Source organism: Arvicola amphibius, chromosome 15 (assembly GCF_903992535.2).
Source record: "Arvicola amphibius chromosome 15, mArvAmp1.2, whole genome shotgun sequence".
Taxonomy (NCBI): Eukaryota; Metazoa; Chordata; class Mammalia; order Rodentia; family Cricetidae; genus Arvicola; species Arvicola amphibius.
Window position 1 is genome coordinate 16026375 of NC_052061.1, and position 18156 is coordinate 16044530.

At 53.0% G+C, this 18156-nt stretch overlaps 1 protein-coding gene across 2 annotated transcripts; it reads right to left on the reverse strand.

The window, feature by feature from the left end:
- Positions 1-368: 368 nt before the first annotated feature.
- Nanos3 (nanos C2HC-type zinc finger 3) lies at positions 369-4262 on the reverse strand. Of its 2 annotated transcripts, none has more exons than XM_038313219.1 (2): positions 3806-4262; positions 369-415 (listed from the first exon to the last, which is right to left on the reverse strand). In XM_038313219.1, the coding sequence occupies exons 1-2, from the start codon at positions 4260-4262 to the stop codon at positions 369-371; spliced, it is 504 nt and encodes a 167-aa protein (XP_038169147.1). The 2 variants fall into 2 exon arrangements, with proteins under 2 accessions (XP_038169147.1, XP_038169146.1); XM_038313218.1 differs by having other exon boundaries at positions 3794-4262.
- Positions 4263-18156: the final 13894 nt, after the last annotated feature.

Here is an 18156-nt window from a genome sequence, read left to right on the forward strand (position 1 = left end):
AGTGTGCAGTGGGTGGCTGGGAGTTTACACACCTCACAGCTGCCCTATGGTGCCTGCTCCTGATTCAGCTCCCCAAGATTTAAAGAGCAGTTTGTTAAGTGACAGGGAGTGAGGATGTGGTCTGTAGAGTAGAGGGGTCCCTGGCAGCCAGATTCACACCAACTTGTCCCCAGACCAGGCTCCGCTCTTCACCATTTATTGGGTGCTGTTGCAACAGCACAAGCAGGACTAGGGTGGGGGAAGGGCTGGCGATCTCCAACAAGACTGGCCAGCCTCAGTGCTAAGCAAGGTCCAGTCTCCAGGACGCCTTGGCGAGGGTACCCCATGGTCCTCCCCACTTCAAGCTCCTAGGCTGTAGTGGAGGGACTTCAGGCCGAGGGTGAAGGTCCAGAGGGCTTCCTGCCACTTTTGGAACCTGGAGGTTGAAAGCAGAGGAGAGAAATGTGAAATGAGTGGCTCAGATGGCTGGGCAGGGTACTCAGGGCGGCACTTAGGACCGCCCGGGCTGCTGCGCCACCTGGTGGCCACACCCGGGATTTTCATCCTGGGACCCAGAGCAAAGTGCAGAAATGCCACTCAAGGGACAGTGATGTCAGCCAGGCTGCATGGAACCTTGCATTTCTTACACTCCGAATGCAATGCTCAGGTTGCTGTGACAGCATGCTAGTGAGGGCACCTCCAATACCAGGAAGGTGTTCCTGTCCCTTCAGAACTCTGAAACCATCATCTCCATGTAACTCCTCATTGTGAGCTTCTTAGGGCTGAGTCCCTTCAAGGTCCCACTGGGAGGGATAGAGCTGTGGAGCCACATGCAGAAGGCCCTGGGTTCCATCTCCACATCAGACCAGTAACATAAAATTCTTAACAGGCAGGCATGGGGTTCATGTCTATTCCAGCATAGGGAGGCTGAGGCATATTCAAGTCCATCCTGAGCTACACAGAGAGACTGTCTCAACAACAACAGAAACTTCACGGAATGGGATTCTCACCTGCAGATAACTGGCCTCTAACCAGAGTTTCACTGCAAGGTTAAGGGAGACACCCCAGTCCGCTGCCACCCTCCCGGAGCTCCCAGACTACCCAGGGAGACAAACACACAGCCAACAACCAACCATGGTGAAGCAGCCAGCAGAATACCTGAGTGTCCCACCCACAAACTTTCGGTTTCTCTCCTGAGGCCTCAGAGGAAATGAGGCCTGCAGAACCATTAGACATGCAAGCACCTGCCACCCCAGCACACTACAGGACAGCCTGAGCTACAAAGTGAAGTGCTGTCTCAGAAAGAAAGAAAGGAAAGAAGAGAGAAAGAAAGAAAGAAAGAAAGAAAGAAAGAAAGAAAGAAAGAAAGAAAGGAAGGAAGAAAGGAAGAAAGAAAGAAAGAGGGAGCTAGCTTACCAAAACGCAGCACCTTTGCAGAGGACCCCGTTTGGTTCCCAGCACCCATGTGGCCAGTCACTCACCACCAGCTGTCACTCAGGTTCCAGGGCTTCTCATACCTCTTCTGACTGCAGGCAAGACATCCATACTCAGGAAATAAAAGTATCTGCATCTCAGCTGGGCGGTGGTGGCACACGCCTTTAATCCCAGCACTCCCAGCACTTGGAGGCAGAGATAGGCAAATATCTGTGAGTTGGAGGCCAGCCTGGTCTACAGAGTGTACAGAGTGAGTTCTAAGACAGCCAGGGCTACACAGAGAAATCCTGTCTTGAAAAGAGAAAGGAAAGAAGAGAGGGAGGGAAGAAAAAGAAAGGAAAGAAAAGAAAGAAATGCCAGGCCAACATGCACAGGGTTGCCGCACTATATATAGCTAGACCTTTGCCTCTTAAATCCTGGCCCTAGGGTCCATTAGCATGCAAACCATTAAAACTAATCAGAGCCATGGAGAGCTAGTTTTGTAGTTAAGAGTGTTGGCTCCTCTTCTAGAGGACTGGGATTAAATTCCTAGAACCCATATGGTGGCTTCTAACCATCTATAACCAATTCCAGGGGATCCCACACCCTCTTCCGAAGCACAAACCACGCACACACCTAAATCTTTAAAAACCTTTTAGTTTCAGGTGCTGAGGCCTGGCCTTGGAGGGTGTTGCTCTGCATTTGTTGGGGAGATGGGGAGGCCCCACACTGTTACAACACAGATCCATCAACAAGTTCCTGAGGGGTCCAACTGCAGTCTCCCCAATCCTGTCCCCCCATTCCCACCCTGCTGGCTTGGAGCAGAGTCTTCAGGTCCATGACAGCCATGGGGCTCTGGACCCCTTCTGAGAAGCCTCTTTGCTGTGTTTGTGGTGTGGAGGTCAGAGGACACTTGAAGGAAATCTGTGTTCTCCTACCACATGGATCCCAGAGATCAAACTTGGGGTTTCAGCATTACAGGCAATCTTCACCCACTGAGTCTTTGTGCTGGCATGGCACCCCAAACCTTCTATGTTTCTGAATGCAGAACAAACTCAGAGTCTCTTAAACACTATGCATGAGCCCTAACTACAAACTCCCTTAAGTGACACCCCAAAGATCCAATGATTTCTAGCCACCCCACAGCACACGGACTTTTTGATAATAGTTTCCAAGTAGCCCAGGCCACACTTCCCACCTCCCACACCAGAAATGAAGGAATTAAGACTCCTAGAAGTCACCTTCTCCAGGAAGTCCTCCTGGGTGGGACCCCTTCTTCTGAACCAAGTGCTCCCCATTCAGCACTGTCTTAAACTCCTGTCTACCTCGTTCACTATTAACCCAGCACCCAAGGCAGAACAGGAATAAAAGTATTATTTGGCAAATGAACAAATGATTTCTGGGTTCAGGAAGGGTTTAGCAGCTTCCCCTAATCCTCACAACTCCTGATCCCCAAGTAGAAATCAGAGCTCACCACCACACCCTAGAACATCTGACTGCCCCTGCCTCAGTTGTTCAGAGGGAGAATGACTTGTTTTCTGTTTTCCAGACAGGATTTCTCTGCATAGCTTTGCTCTGTAGACCAGGCTGGCCTCGAACTCACAGGGACCCACCTGCCTCTGCCTCCCAAGTGCTGGCATTAAAGGTGTGAGCTGCCACCACCAAACAGGAGAGTGACTTGTGAAAGACCACACAGCAACGTACACCCATACTCGGGCTGGAGAGATGGCTCAGAGGTGGAGAGCACTGGCTGCTCTTCCAGAGGTCCTGAGTTTAATTCCCAGCAACCACATGGTGGCTCACAACCATCTGTACTGAGATCTGGTGCCCTCCTCTGGCGTGCGGGCATACATCGAGGCAGAATGTTGTATACATAATAAATAAATAAATCTTTTTTTTTGTTTTTTGTTTTTGTTTTTTTTTTTTTTTTTTTCGAGACAGGGTTTCTCTGCAGCTTTAGAGTCTGTCCTGGAGCTAGCTCTTGTAGACCAGGCTGGTCTCGAACTCACAGAGATCCGCCTGCCTCTGCCTCCCGAATGCTGGGATTAAAGGCGTGCGCCACCACCGCCCGGCTAAATAAATAAATCTTAAATATATATATATATATATACCCCATGCTCCTGAGCCATGCTCCACACCACAGCAACATACACCTCATACTCCTGAGCCTTGCTCCACTCCACACAGCCACATACACCCCATACTCCTAAGCCTTGCTCCACACCACACAGCCACATACACCCCACACTCCCGAGCCATGCTCTATGCCACACTTGAGAATGCTTTCAGTTCTACACAACTGGTTGTTTAGCTTCCAAGATAATGGCACCACACATACTTAAACACCCCAAAGAGCTGAGAGCCTAGAATGGGTCCCTTCTCCACCCAGTCCCTACACCACCTGCATAGACACCTGCTGCTGTTTCTCCTCCAGAGCGGTGGCCAGCATCCTGTGACTTTGCCTTGTCAGGCCGGGTCAGCTTTTTGCCTGCAGAATTCCGAGTGGTGTAGCAGTAGACAGAAGTGTAGCCCTGGCCGGTGAGTGGGCAGAAGCGTCGAGTGTGGGCATGCTCCTGAGTGGCCCCACACTGGGGACACACATAATCCCTCAAAATGGGACACAGCACCCGGCCGGCCTCATCCTTCAGGACGTGGGATTGGTAGATGGCACGGGACTCCCCGTTGTGTTTGCAGAAGGAGCACAGGCGTTCAGGAGCTGCTGAGGATTCCTTGCTGGCCTTCTGGCTTTCTGGGCTCGGCTTGGGCTCTGGCTTGGGCTCCAGCCTGACATCAGGCTCTTCTTCCTCATGCAAAGCCCCAACCAGGCTTGCTAGGCCCAGGTAATCTGTCCACAGATTGAAAGTCCCCATGGCTGGGCGGAGGAGAGCAGATTGAGGAAAATCGCTGCCTGGCTCCCACTTTTTCAGTCCCTGAAGCTCAGGCTTCGCTGGCTGCTTTTCTACCTTGAGGGGATGTGAGTGGGTGGAGCAGGCAGGCTCTGGGGGGTCCCTCATTGTCACTGGGGGCTTCTTACATACCTGCCCAGGGGGTATATGGTGTTTGTGTGGGCTGGAGGTAAACCAGGAGCCACTGAACCCCCAAGGCTTCCCCTCCCTGTGGGAGGTGGCCAGCTAGGTGAAGAGCTGGGGGCTGGCTAAGAACTCTGCCCCAGGGCCAAACACATTGACCTTGGTTTACTGATTTTTTTTTTCCTCTTCCTTCCCCCAGGGCTGGAGAAAGGACCAGGTGGCCTTGGAGTTAGCAATCCTAGAATTTAGGAAGGGGGCTGTGCATGGAGGGGGTGGGGCAAGGGCTGGGTCCCAAGGCTCAGTCTTCACTAAGGAACTTTTATGCCCACTTCAGTGGCTGGGAACTTAGTCATGAAGTGTGACCGACAAAAAGAAACAAAAGGAGGACATGACTGTCCCTGCGAGGTGGAGAAGGTAGACTGTAGATAAAAGGGACAAAAAAGGCAAAGGCAGAGACATCTGGAGAGTCCAGAGTGGACATGACCAGCAGATTGAGCCAGGTCATGTGAGGAGAGGGAGAGGGGAACCTGGAAAGGTGGCCGAGGCAAAAAAAAAAAAAAAGTATGTAACCAAAATGGCTGTGTTATGTAGGAACCAGAAAAGCTGGGGGAAGGGTGGCCCAGCTGAGTCCCTTAACTAGAGAAGTTCAGGGTAGGTGACAGGGTATGCCAGCCAGGAGGACCTGTAACAGGCAGGGACTACAGAGGGTCACTGGGAGAACCTGGCAGCCAGCATCAGCTCTGATTTGTTAACAGGCACCTCAGCTGTCTGTCCTGTTACAAAGTGGAGACTTCCTCCTTCAGTTAGCTCAAGGTTGTGGTCTGGGAGCAACGAAGAAAGGGAAAGAGCCCTCAAGCACAGCATGCCAGCCCCCTGACCCCCAACACTGCTTGCAATCAGAGGCCTCAGCCTGAGCCCCGAAAAGTGAAATGTGCTTGGTCCACCCGCCTACCCATCTGTCTGTCACATGCCCATCTACCAATCTACCCGTTCCAGAACTCTCACTGAGCAAACATCCACCCTTCCAGGAATGGTTTCTGCCCACTGAGTCCCCACTTTATTTCCCAATTTCAATCTGTCCATCAAGATCCCAGATACGAGTCCATCTCCTCAAGGGGAGCAAGTGACAGGCTAAAGAATTTGGGGATACCTAAGGGGTCCTGTCCTCCTCCTCACCCCTGAGACTGTTGTATGGCCCAGCCACAGTGACATTCATCCCCCGGTGGGTCTGGCCTCCTCCTCACAACCCACCGACAACAATGAATGTTGATTGTGACCTTTACTGTGGCCTGAGAGAGGGGATGCCAGGCTGCCTGGGGCATCTCCCAGATCTAGAAGGGTCCGGATGGTGATGGGGTAGATGGCAGTTCCAGGCCTCGGGGTCCACTCAACGGTCGATGGTTTGTCTGAGCTGCCCAAACTCACCGACAGGTTGAATGTTCCCCCAAACCCTTGGCAAGTTTCTTGGAGAAGTGGAGAGTGGCCCAGAGAGGTGATGGAGAAGCCAGCGTCCCCTGGACTCTCATGGACCCCGCTGTCTGTTATTCAGCATCCACTGTCTTTTTGGAGACTCAGAAGCAGCATAAGTATAAATCATAATGTTAAAAACGTGGTCCCTGCAACAGAGGTAACAATGTGCCTGTCTCAGTTCATGTACTTTTTTCAAGGGATGCACCCAAAGTAGTGGCCCTGAGATCTCAACACTGAGGCTTAGAACTGCTGCAGCTCCTGGTCAGCCCGGCCTAAAGAGTGAGATAAAAAGAAAGGCTTCCAAAGCGTCCCAGATTCCTAGCCACCCTGGAAGTCTGCGGGCCACCGGGTCTGGTCTGGGAGGCGGCTGAACCGTAAACAAGTTCCTTTGAAACAATGTAGCTGCTCCTCCTTGGGCAAGCTTGATCGTGAGATAAATAAAGCAGCAGTACAATGTAGACCTTTCTACTTTCCCATGGTCCCTAAACTTAAGATTCCTTCTGAGCCCACCTCCTGCCCTCGCCCTTCCCCTTCGCAGCCCCATCAGTGGCCTCAGAAAGGAAGGCTGCACTGCCCTCTACCCCCCTACTCCCCCCCACAGCCCCCACATACACTCTGGGTCTGAAGGCTTCTAAATGGTCTGAGGACAGGACAAGATTCCCTAGGCCTCTGGCTGGGGGTGAAGCATCTGCCCATCTGGGCAAAGGCCCTGGGCTGCATCCCTGGCACTGCCAATCTGAGGTCCTGACACTTGAAGGAGGGGTGTGGTTACCCTCAGGGATCTCTTGAGGTCACACAAGACAGAGCCTGAGCACCAAGTGTAACCATGCTTGTGTGAACTGGGGGTGGGGGGACCAGTTTATGTAGCCCCAGACCACAACCAGACTTGCCCTCAATTCAGGCCTCTGCCAGCGTCCCTAGGACCCTCCTGCAAGCCGGTCCTTTGAGATCTGCCTTATAACTCAACCACCTGAGGGGTTAGGGGGCACTGTCTATCACCTTAGTGCACTTCCAGAGCACCCCCAGAAATCCTTTAGAAGCTCAGCTCCTTCTAAGGTCCACCCCAATCCACAGACCCAAACCAGACACCTGAAACCAGCGAGGCTCAGGAAGCACTCGCTACTTCCTCAGCCCAGTTCCCAGAAGTGGTCACATTCCCACCCCGGAGGCCCGTGTACCTGGCCAGCAGCCCCCCTTTTGAGGCCAGGGGCTAGATCTCCTGCCTTGGACGCTCTCCACTCTGAGGAGGTACGAGCCTAGATCCATCAGAGGAAGGTGAGCCGCAATCAGTGACTTTGTACAGGTCGCTACTATACCCCTGGGGAAGGGAACGCCGCGAGTTCAGAACAGTTTTTAGGGGGCTTCTGAAAGCTAAAATGGATGTGCAGGAGGCACACAAGACACTCTTGAGCAATGCAGGCCATCTCGCAGATACCCCTCTTTTATTTCTGTAAGTGTATTCTGCTACTCGCCCTTCGGAACTCTGATTTTTAATCCCCACACAGCGGGAGGTGTTTGCTGTGGGAATTCCCAGCAGGACAGCGTGCCTGCGGGAGTCTGGCCTGGGGGACGGGGCCGAGTCGCCAGGCCCCGCCCCCTCCTGTCTCTTTGTCTGCAGGCGTGGTGCAGGCTTCCCGCCCTGTGTCTGTCTGCGCTTGCTTGCCCTTTGTCAGCGGGGGTCGCCTGTCTGGGTCTGACTGTGCCCTTCCTGCGACTGTCTGTCCCTTCTCTTCCCGGTGCGGCCCGTGAGGTTGTTGGCAGCCATGCCCCCTGGTGTTTGGGGCTCACAGCCCTGCCCTGAGTTCCTGGGCTGGGGGCTGATCGCATACTTCCGGCCACGTGTCTGCGGGCCTAGGGTGCTTGGGCGGGAGGTTTGACTTTGAAGTCCCTTAGGGTGGGGGGGGGGTGGGAAACTCTCCTCCCATCCTCAACCCCAGGTCCTGGTGCCCTGGGCACCGCAGCGAGAGGGTCTGTCTGGGAGTAACCTGGGTGGGCCCTGCCCCTGCCCCAAGGTCGCTCTGAGCAGCTAGAAAGCTGGGCAGCTGGCTCGTGTCCTAGAGGTCAGGCTGAGGTGAATGCCAGTGCCAGCCAGATGGGGCTAGCTCTACCATCAAGGGGCAGGACTAGTGGAAGGGTCAGCGTCTGCTGTCTAGTGCTCTTGGGGTCTGCAGTGTTCAGTGTGCAATGCCTATCAGTGGGGCAGAAGGGAAGAGCAGGTAGGGCCTGGAAAACAGAGGGCTCATTATTGGGGTATAGTGACAAGACACATGGGGATCTCTATGGGGTCACATAGTCCAGGCTGGATATGCCTCTATATGGCTTCTCAGGTACCCACCCTTCCCACCCAAGCTTCTCCAGGGTCTTTGATGGGGGCACTCAGACAGGAGCTCCTGTGTCCCACCCAGCCTATGGACAGTGGGTAGGCCAAAAGCCCAAAATTCCATACTGGCTGGATGGGAGGCAGGGCTGTGGGTGAGAGGGGCCTGGCTTCTCCTGGGTTGGGAGCTATGATGAAGGGCTCCTTGGAGCTCCAGACACTTGAACTTGTGAACTTCAAGGTGCAGGGTGGTCTCCGGCCTGCATCAAGGCGGCTGTCCTTACAAACTCACACCCGTTAATGGGTTCCTGGGGAAGTTTTCTGCTCTAAGCTCCTCTGGGCTAATGGAGCTCAGTGGGGGGTGGGGTGAGTCCCTGTGTGCTCGCCATAGTGGGTGGTGCTACGAGTGTGTGGGTGTCAATGTATGTACATCCCTCCTGTGGGTTTGTTTGTGTGTAAGATGCCAGCATTATTGTAGGTGGGTGTGTCAAGCTCCCGTTTAATTGCAGGTCGCTGTGTGAGCAGGTGTATGTGGGCGGCTGGGCTTTGCTAGAGTAACTGGGTGACTGGAGTCTGTCAGCGGTGGCCTCCCTCAGGCCCAGCCCCACTAAAGGCAGGGAATTCACTGAGTCATAGGTGTGTCCCCAGAGTCAGCGGCTGCCGCCTGGCACACAGTAGCTAGCTGCTCAGTAACTGTTATAGACACAATGGCTGTGAGACCTGTCTGTCACCTCTGTGCCCAAAGATAAAAGCCTGAGGTCATCTAGTGAGAAACCAGCAAAAAAGAGAAAAGGCTGGGTGTGGTGCTGAACACCTGTATCCCAGCACTCGGGAGGTAGAGGTGGCAGATCTCTGCGAGTTTGAGGCCAGCCTGGTCTCTCTACAGGAAGTTCCGACTCAGACAGGTTACACATAGTGTGACCCTGTCTCAGTAACGACAGCAATTTTTTTTTTTTTTTTTTTTTTTTTTTTTTTTTGGTTTTTCGAGACAGGGTTTCCCTGTAGTATCTAGAGCCTGTCCTGGAACTAGCTCTTGTAGACCAGGCTGGCCTCGAACTCAGAGATCCACCTGCCTCTGCCTCCCAAGTGCTGGGATTAAAGGCGTGCGCCACCGCCGCCCGGCAACGACAGCAATTTTTTTGCCAGTTTTTTAAGACAGAGTTTCTCTGTTTAACAAACAACACAGGCTGTCCAGAACTTGATCTGTAGACCAGGCTGACCTCAAACTCACAGAGATTCGCCTGCCTCTGCCTTCCGAGTGCTGGGATTAAATGCATGTGCCACTACCGCCAGTCTTAACAACAAAATATCAAACCGTTGAGTATCTGTGTGGCTCCACCCGTGCGTCCTTTCCCTGTGGGTCTCTCTGTATGCGTGTAACCAGCAATGTCTTCATGTGTGTAATGAAAGCATTAGGGTAGGAGACTCTGGGTCTAAATTCCACGGGTTGCTTTTGTTTTGACATCGGCACCACACCCCAGGGCCTTATGGTCATACCAGGTTAGTCCACTGCTTCAACGCTGACACCACATCCCCGGCCGACTGTTGATTTCGATGTCCGTGGAGGTTTGTCTGTTTTTTTGTTTGAGACAGAGTCTCCCATTGAATCCCTGGTTGGCCTCGAACTCACTATATAGAACAGGCTGGCCCGGAACTCAGCTCTGCTTGCCTCTGTCTCCCCAGTGCTGGGATTAAAACTGCTCCATCACAACTGGCCCCCACTTTTTAACTTTTTTTTTTTTTTTAAAAGACAGCCTCTAAATTGCCCGGGGTTGGCCTCAGATTCACTCTGTTGCCCAAGCAGACCTTGAGCTACCCCTCGGCCCCCACCCACCTCCCAAGGGCTAGAAGGAAAGGCCTGTGCCACCATGTCCAGCTCCATAAGGACTCATGGCTCTATGGGTGACTCTTGGTGGGTATCTGTGTCAACTTGCACACTTGTGTTCTGGTGACTCTGTCAGGATTGATGGGACCTGCTTTGGCCTCATATAAGGGGTGTCCCTATTTGGAAGTGGGTTTGCAAACCAAGTTACTAAGGGGACCATCCTGCACCTGGGGTTGTTAGTTATTCCGGGTATGTGAGTGACCAGGTGAGGACGGGCACCACTAGTGTGTCTCTACATTGTGCCACTATCCACTGGTGACTGTTCCTTTGCAGGGGTATTTTCTTAGCCTTTGTGGGTGCAGTGTGTGCACGGGTGTCAGTGTGCGGTTGACTATGCGCTTAGGATTTAAGATTATTAATGGGATAGTGTGTGTCTGTGTCACACTGTGTGGCTTTTAGGACTTTGTCTGGTGACTTGAGACTAATTTTGGTTTGGCAAGTGCGTCTGTGAGCGGTGGGGGATGGGTGGAAAGAAGATGGGGAACCCAAGTGTGATGGGGGTACTTTCTCAGCCCCCAGTTAGCTAAAGAGGTGGCTTCTGCAGCCCCCAGTCCCAGCATGCATGCCCTCCGGGGCGAGGTCCCTGGGAAAGGCGCCCGGCCGCTTTAAAGCTAGGGCTCCTCAGCAGAGTGATCGGGGCCATCTTTCCTTTCTACGGCCACTTTTGGAGGGCGGGTTCCAGTCGGCAAACCTTGTCCCCCGCAATCACCCTGCAGATGCGGTCCGTGCCCCCGGCCGGAGGCGGCCTCCCGCCCCGCGCCCCGAGAACAAAGCGCCCCGGCCCCGCGCCCCGGTCGGCCCGGCCCAGGCGCTAGCAGCCGTGTCCCAGTGCAGGCGGCGTCCCGGGCCGCACGACCGGGAACAATGGAGGCCTCGGCCGTGGCCGTGACCGGCAGGTGCGCCCCCCGCCCCGGTCCGCGCTCACCTCATCTCCGCCGCCGCAGCGCCCTCCGCTCCGCCAGGGCCCGGGAGCCCGCCTGGCCGCCCGCGCGGGAAGGCACCGAGCGGTTCGAACCCGCGGCCACGCGCCCGCGCCCCCGAGGCCCCCGCGCGGCGCCGGCCGGTGGGTCCAGCTGCGGCCGTGCGCGCCCCGGGCCGCCTGCAAGCCCCCGCGCTGCAGGCTGTGGCTCGCGGGGGACTCGGGGCGCGGGCAGGGACCCGGGCTGCACGCAGCCCTCCAGGCGCGGCGGGAGCACGCGCGCACAAAGGCACGCGGGCCACAGACAGGGAAGGTGCGCGGGGGCCTTGGGGCGTACGCCTGCCGGACGAAGGGGGTGGCGGCCACACACGTAGGGATACCTGGGAGCGGCAGACGCCACTCTGAGGGACAGCATGGAATGTTCTGAGAACTGAATATGCCCAGCCAGAGCCCAGTTTCACAGCTCACACCCCACCATGTACACATAATCGGGTGTACAGCCCAGAAAAAAACCTGAAGCTGAAGTCACAAAATCAGAACACGGCTGGTGAGCTAGTTCACACCTCTAAACCCCGGAACTCAGGAAACTGAGGCAGGAGTATCACAGTTTCAAGCCAGCCTGGATTAGACTGAGTTTCAGACGATCCTGAGCTATAATGTCGCAAAAACAAACAAAAACCAAATAAACCAGAGCATGTCCACCGAGACCAGCAGCAGACAGTCTGCGGGCACACACAGTTACTGAGAACACAAAATACCCATACAGCTTTCGTGATTACAGAACAGGGGCAGGCCCACCAGGTTCTTGGTAGGAACTTAACACTTGCTTCTGGGACCATGGGACAAAAAGCGTGCATGCAGTCTGGTTGTGCAAACTCCTTTTGGGATGAGGCACATACTGGGTCGGGGAGGGCTCCAGGTCTGCTGGAGCCCCTAAAAGTGGCAGCTACCCCCAGCAGCACACTGACAGGAAGCACTGGCAGAGCCCCTCCAGAATCACACACCCACACATAGTTCTGCTACAGCCTCAGCTGCTTGGGGGAAGGTCAGACCAGCCTGGGGTTGAGCCAACAGAGCGTGTGTGTGTGTGTGTGTGTGTGTGTGCCCCACCCAAGCCCTAGGGCTGAAGACTTTGAGCCCCCTCAAACTCAAGCCTTCACCTTTGTAGGGCTCCATCCAGCCCTGGTCTTCCTGGCCATTGCCTGCCTTCTTTTAACTCCTTACTGCAATCCTCCCTCAGTTTCTCCTTGATAGGCTCCCCTTCAGACATCCTCCTTAGAAAGACAGGTCTTTAGAAAGACAAGTCTCAGCTGGCCCAGGAAAATCCTCTGTGGGTGGGAAGCGAGGAATGTGCAAGGACCTAAATGGGCGTATAGAGTGTTAGTCGAGGAGTGTTTACCCAGCGTGCAGAAAGCCCTGGGCTCCATCCTAGCACAGCACAAACCAAGCTTGGTGGGACACAGGATCAGAAGATCAAGGGCTTCCTTAGCTACATAGAATTTGAGGCCAGCCTGAGCTACAAGTTCTCAAAGAACAAATAAAAAACCCAAACACCTAATAGTAATTGGGCCTCCGTAGGTGAGGTCAGCTTTGTTGACACCTCTGTGTGCCCCACCCCGCACGAAATTAAGACTGCCCTTGAACTTCTGATTCTCGGCCTCCACTCTCAAACGCTGGGGTCACAGGCGTTTCCACCGCGCCCAACCTGGAAGGGGTGGCTTTGGAATACACGCCCATTCACTCGCTAATCCCTCTCTCTCAGTTTGGGGAGACAACATTGGGACGGTTTGTATTTTCCCTCAGAGTTTCAAAGACGACTGACATCTCAGAGCCAAACCAGCAAAGTCAGTGAAGGGGATATTGTCCTCTTCGCAGAGGAGACAACTGGGACACAGAGAGGCGAGCTCTTGCCCTAGGCGGCACATTCACAGTGGGAGTCTTGTGGGTTTTTTTTTTTTTTTTTTTTTTTTTTTTTGTCTTTTCCCGGTTGTGCTCGCCGGCTTGTTTAGTGTCCTGTAGGGGGCAGCAGACTCCAGCGCGCCTCAGTTTTTGGGTCAGGCTGCTCTTCAGTGAGCTTTTCCTCCTTCAGCAAACGGGGACTCTATCTCGACCTCCCGCCCCAATCTGGGAAACAACCCACTCCGCCTCCCCCACCCCCACAGCTAAAACGCTGAAAGAGCTTTTCTGAAATAATCCCACCCCTAGAAGTGACGTCTGCTCCAGACTCGCTCTGAGGCGTCTCTCGGAACGTCTGGCTTCCCTTCCTGTGGTTTATTTACTGGGCCTGGGCAGACGCCTTTGCATTCCGGAACCGGTTACTGTCCTGGGAGAGGATTTCTCATTGCTAGCTAAGTGATCAGTCTATGCTCCGGTTGTCAGACCCCTACCCCCACCCCACCCCCAAGAGCCCACGAAAGAATGAGAGCCACAGGCAAGCCCGTGCCTGGGCTGCTATTCGCATGCTGCTGTTCGCAGGGGGAGAACTCCCCGTTCTTCCCGATTGAGCCCTGCGAGGTTCCCCGCCTCCTTTGGGTCTCCTTGGGGAGCCAGATGTGGCCTCCCTGGACTTCAGCATCCCCGTCGGCAGCTCTGGGCGTAGCCCACGGGTGCTCAAAAGCATGAGGCTCGCACACTTAGAAGTCATTCGGGAAGGAAGGGGCTGCCTTCTTTGTACTCCCTCCCCCCCCTCCATGGGGCCCAAGAGGCGACACGAAGGAGGCTGGCCGTGAAGTCTCAAGCCAGCTTCTGCCACTTGCGCTGCCTGCAGAGACGGCAGCACCATCCTCTCAGCTGCAGAGGCCAAACATTTAATAACGTGCAGCGAATTCTCAAGTTCGGTTTCCGGTTTCCTGTGTATGCATCTAGAATCCTGCTTCCCTGAGCTCCGGCCGGGTCCCCCATAGCATTTCTCTTGGACAAGTCCATTTGCTACCTGCCTGGTCTTCTCCCCCTCTCCGGCTGTTCCTTTGTGTTCACCAGGGGGCGCTTGAACCACCCAAAGCTGCTCAGAATTTGCGCTATCCACCGGGCCCCAGCCAGCCTTCACTTCCTCCATTGCCCACCTCTCCCTCTGTCCTCCTGCCAGGCCTTAAGCTGAGCAGAGTCTTGACAGGAGCTGTTCCTTCCACCAGGGTCTGTATACCTCTGGTGCTCGGACCGAAGATCTGCACCACCACTTACTTGATTTGAGCACAGTGAAACCTGGGGCTCCCCTTGGGCGTGACTAGCTTTCCAGTGAGCCCCAGAGGTCCTTTTGTCTCCACTTCCCCAACACGGGGATTACACACATGTGCCAATGCCCCAGCTGTTAATTTTTTTTCTGCATCCCAGCACTCTGGAGACAGATGTAGGTGAACCTCTGTGGAGTTGACACCAGCCTGGTCATATACTGAGCTACTTGTGTGTGTGTGTGTGTGTGTGTGTGTGTGTGTGTGTGTGTAGGCATGCATGTATGCATGTGTCTTCAGAGGACAACTTATGAGTGCGGGGGGAGGGGGTGCTTCTCTCCTTCCTCTATGTGAGTCCTGGGATGGGACTCAGGATGGCCTGGTGGCAACTGCTTCCACCTGCTGAGTTCTCACCAACCTGCTGCCCTTTTGTATGGTGTTTCTGTGAACACTTGCTTGACTGGGCTATCTCCACTCTCCTTTCTCCTTTCCTACCTTTCTTTCTTTTTCTTCCTTTCTGTCTTCATCCTTCTCTGCTTCCCTCCCAAGCGTCTGTGTAGCCCAGGCTGCCCTTCCTTCTCTTCTGTGTGTCCTCTGTACCCATACATCGCCTCCTCCAAGTCAAGGATTTGGGTTTGGTTTGGTCTTTTCAGGACCAGGGACTGAACCTAGGCCTCATGCATGCTAGACGAGCCCCATCACCGAGTTGGAGCCCCAGCCCTTTAGTCTTCACCTCTCTTGTGTAACTAAGAACATCTGTTGAGCTCATAATCCATAATTACCAGCGGACAGAACAAATGTGAAACCTGCCTGCATCCCTGAGAGAGGGGCAGGCAAGACGCGGGCTTGTGAGAACTCCTCTGGAGGCACAGGAAGTGTGGGAAAGGTTCAAGATCATGTCTGGAGGACTGAACAACCGAGGAGGGATGGAGAGGCCGTGGCTGAGGGGGCAGGGCTGTGGAGAAAGCATGGGGCTCTGGAGGTTACAGGACAACTTTTCCGAGTCGCCTTCCATCGCGAAGGTTCCGGGGACCAAACACACCGTCAGGCAGATGATCTTACCCTCTGAGCCACAGCGTCGGCCAGCTTTTATTTTTCAGACAGGTGTACTGAGACTATTTAATATACACTAAAATTTACATTTTCTACAATACTGTTTTTCACTTTTTAATTTTCATCTTTATTGCTGTTTTGGTGTATGTGCTTGTGTTCTTGAGACGTGTTTGACTGTGGAAGTGTTAGGTTTACCTCTAACTCCTGATCCTCCTGCCTCAGCCTCCCACTGTCCAGCTGTTTAGCGGAATTTCAAGCACATGGCCACATGGGTAGTGCAACAGGGCTAGCAAGCAAGCCTCGGGGCCCCATCTGTCCTCATGTGGCTCCTTGGTGCAGCATCACATCCTGCCCTTGCTGGAAACTTCAGTGTTGGCTTCCTTGGGGATTTCTCTCCCTCCCTTCCTTCCGTGGGGGTGGGAATGGAATCCAAGGGCTTACTGTAGCCACGCCCTTTCATGTTAATGCCTATTTCCTAAGTACTGCTCCATCCCACCTTCCACAGAAAGTCTTGTATACCGTGTTAGACAAGTTAGTGCGTGCCCAGAATCTCAGCTGCTAGGGAGGCTGAGGCAGGAGGATTCAAAGTTCAGGCCAGTTTGGGTTGAAAAGTGAGTTTCAGGCCAGCCTGGGAAACTTGGTTAGATAGATCCTGTCTGGAAATTTTCTTTCTTTCTTCCTTTCTCCCTTTTCTTTCTTTCTTTCTTTCTTTCTTTCTTTCTTTCTTTCTTTCTTTCTTTCTTTCTTCCTTCCTTCCTTCCTTTCTTTCTTTCTTTCTTGTTTGGTTTTTTTGTTTGATTGTTTTGTTTTTTGTTTGTTTTAGACAGTTTCTCTGTTGTAGCCCTGGGCTGTTCTGGAACTCACTCTACAGACCAAGCTGGCCTTGAACTCACACACATCTGCCTGCCTGTGCCTCCCAGAGTGCTGGGATTAAAGGTGTGTGCCACCACACTTAGTCAAAAATATCAAATTTAAAAAACAGTTGGGGTTGGGTGACAGGACCTGGTCCAGAGGCGACTGTTTAGTGGATGAGCTCAGATCCAGTCCCCCAGTGCACCATCATCATCCCGGTGTTGTCTCTCCACAGGTCAGTATTACACAACGATCGGGGAAATGTTCTGGCCCATGCTACAGTTGCGGGTGAACCTACAAAGTGAGGAAGCCCCATCCTTGAGACTCCTTTATACACAGACACTGAGAGCCCGGGGTTGCAGGACCTATCTGGTGTCTAGAGAGAAAATAGAAGTGACCACTAATGAACTCAGGGTTTCTTTGAGGGTGGTAAAAAGTCCTAAAATGGATTGTGGGCCAGGGTGTGGGACCCCAGCCTGGTCCCAGCTATTTGAAAGGCTAAGGCAGGAGGATCCCATGATATCTAGTCCTCAATACTGGTGTGGGCAACACAGCCAGACTAAAAAAAAAAAAAAGTCAAATTATAGGCTGGCATCTTGGCTCAGTGGTTAAAAGCACTGGCTACTATTTCAGAGATCCCAGGTTCAGTTCCCCTCACCCACATGGTGGCTCACAGCTCTGAGATCTGGTGCCCTCTTCTGGGCTCCAGGAGCACTGCACACACATGGTGCACAGACACACTCAGGTAAAACACCCAAAGACATAAAATAACACTTAAAAGTGCTGAATCAGCCAGGCAGTGGTGGCACACACCTTTAATCCCAGCACTCAGAAGGCAGAGGCAGGCGGATCTCTGTGAGTTCGAAGCCAGCCTGGCCTACAGAGCTAGTTCCAGGACAGTCAGGACTATAACAATACAGAAAAACTGTCTTAAAAAAATAATCAAGTCATATACAATAATGCAATAATAAAGCGTTATAGGCCTGCATCTCAGCGCTCTGGCCTTCCTGGCCTACCAAGTGAGATTTTGTTTCAAAACAAACAAGAAAACCCACAAAAACATTGCTTTGTTTCTTATTTAAATTTTGTTTTTGCTTTGGATTTTCTTGTGTAGCCCTGGCTGTCCTGGAACTAGATTTGTAGATCAGATTGATCTCTCAAACTCAGCGTTCTGCCTGCCTCTGCCCGAGTGCTGGCAGTAAAGGTGTGTGCCACCTCACTACGCAAACATTCTTTTAATTATCTGTACCTGAGTACAGCACCCGCGAAGACCCCTGGAGCTGGAGCTACAGGCTCTTGTGAGCTGAAGGTCTCACCAGTCACCAATAAAACTAATAAAGAAAATAATACAAAGTGTGTGCCGATGGTCTGCCCATGTCTGTGCATTTATGTTAATACATTTGAACATATTAGCAACCTAGTGGTGTGTGAATTTTGTTTTCTAAATATTTATTATCGGGGGTACATACAGCATGTTAACGCATACAAGTGGAGGTGGGGGGGCGATTTTTGGAAGACAGTTCTTTCTCACAGCATGTTATTGGGAATCAAGTGGTGGCAATCAACCATTTTTGTTTGTTTTTTAAGAAAAAATTTGGTTTTTTTCTTTGTATACAGCGTTCTGCCTGCCTGCCTGCATGCCAGTCACCAATGTGGTTGCTGGGACTTGAACTCAGGACCTCTGGAAGTGTAGCTAGTGCTCCTAACCTCTAAACCATCTCCCCAGTCCCTCTGAGTTCTCACTGTGTAGCCCTGACTGGCCTAGAACTTGCTCTGTAGACCAGGCTAGCTTCAAAGTTACAGAGATCTGCCTGCCTCTGCCTCCCAAATGCTGGATTAAAGGCATGGAGCATCATGAATTCTACTTCCTCATAGCTTTTTTTTTAAGGTTTATTGTTATAAGACTTCATTTTAAAACATCTTGGTTGCAAGCCAGGTAGTGGTGGCGCATGCCTTTAATCCCAGCACCTGGGAGGCAGAGGCCGGCGGATCTTTGTGAGTTTGAGGCCAGCCTGGTCTACAAGAGCTAGTTCCAGGACAGGCTCCAAAGCTACAGAGAAACCTTGTCTCGA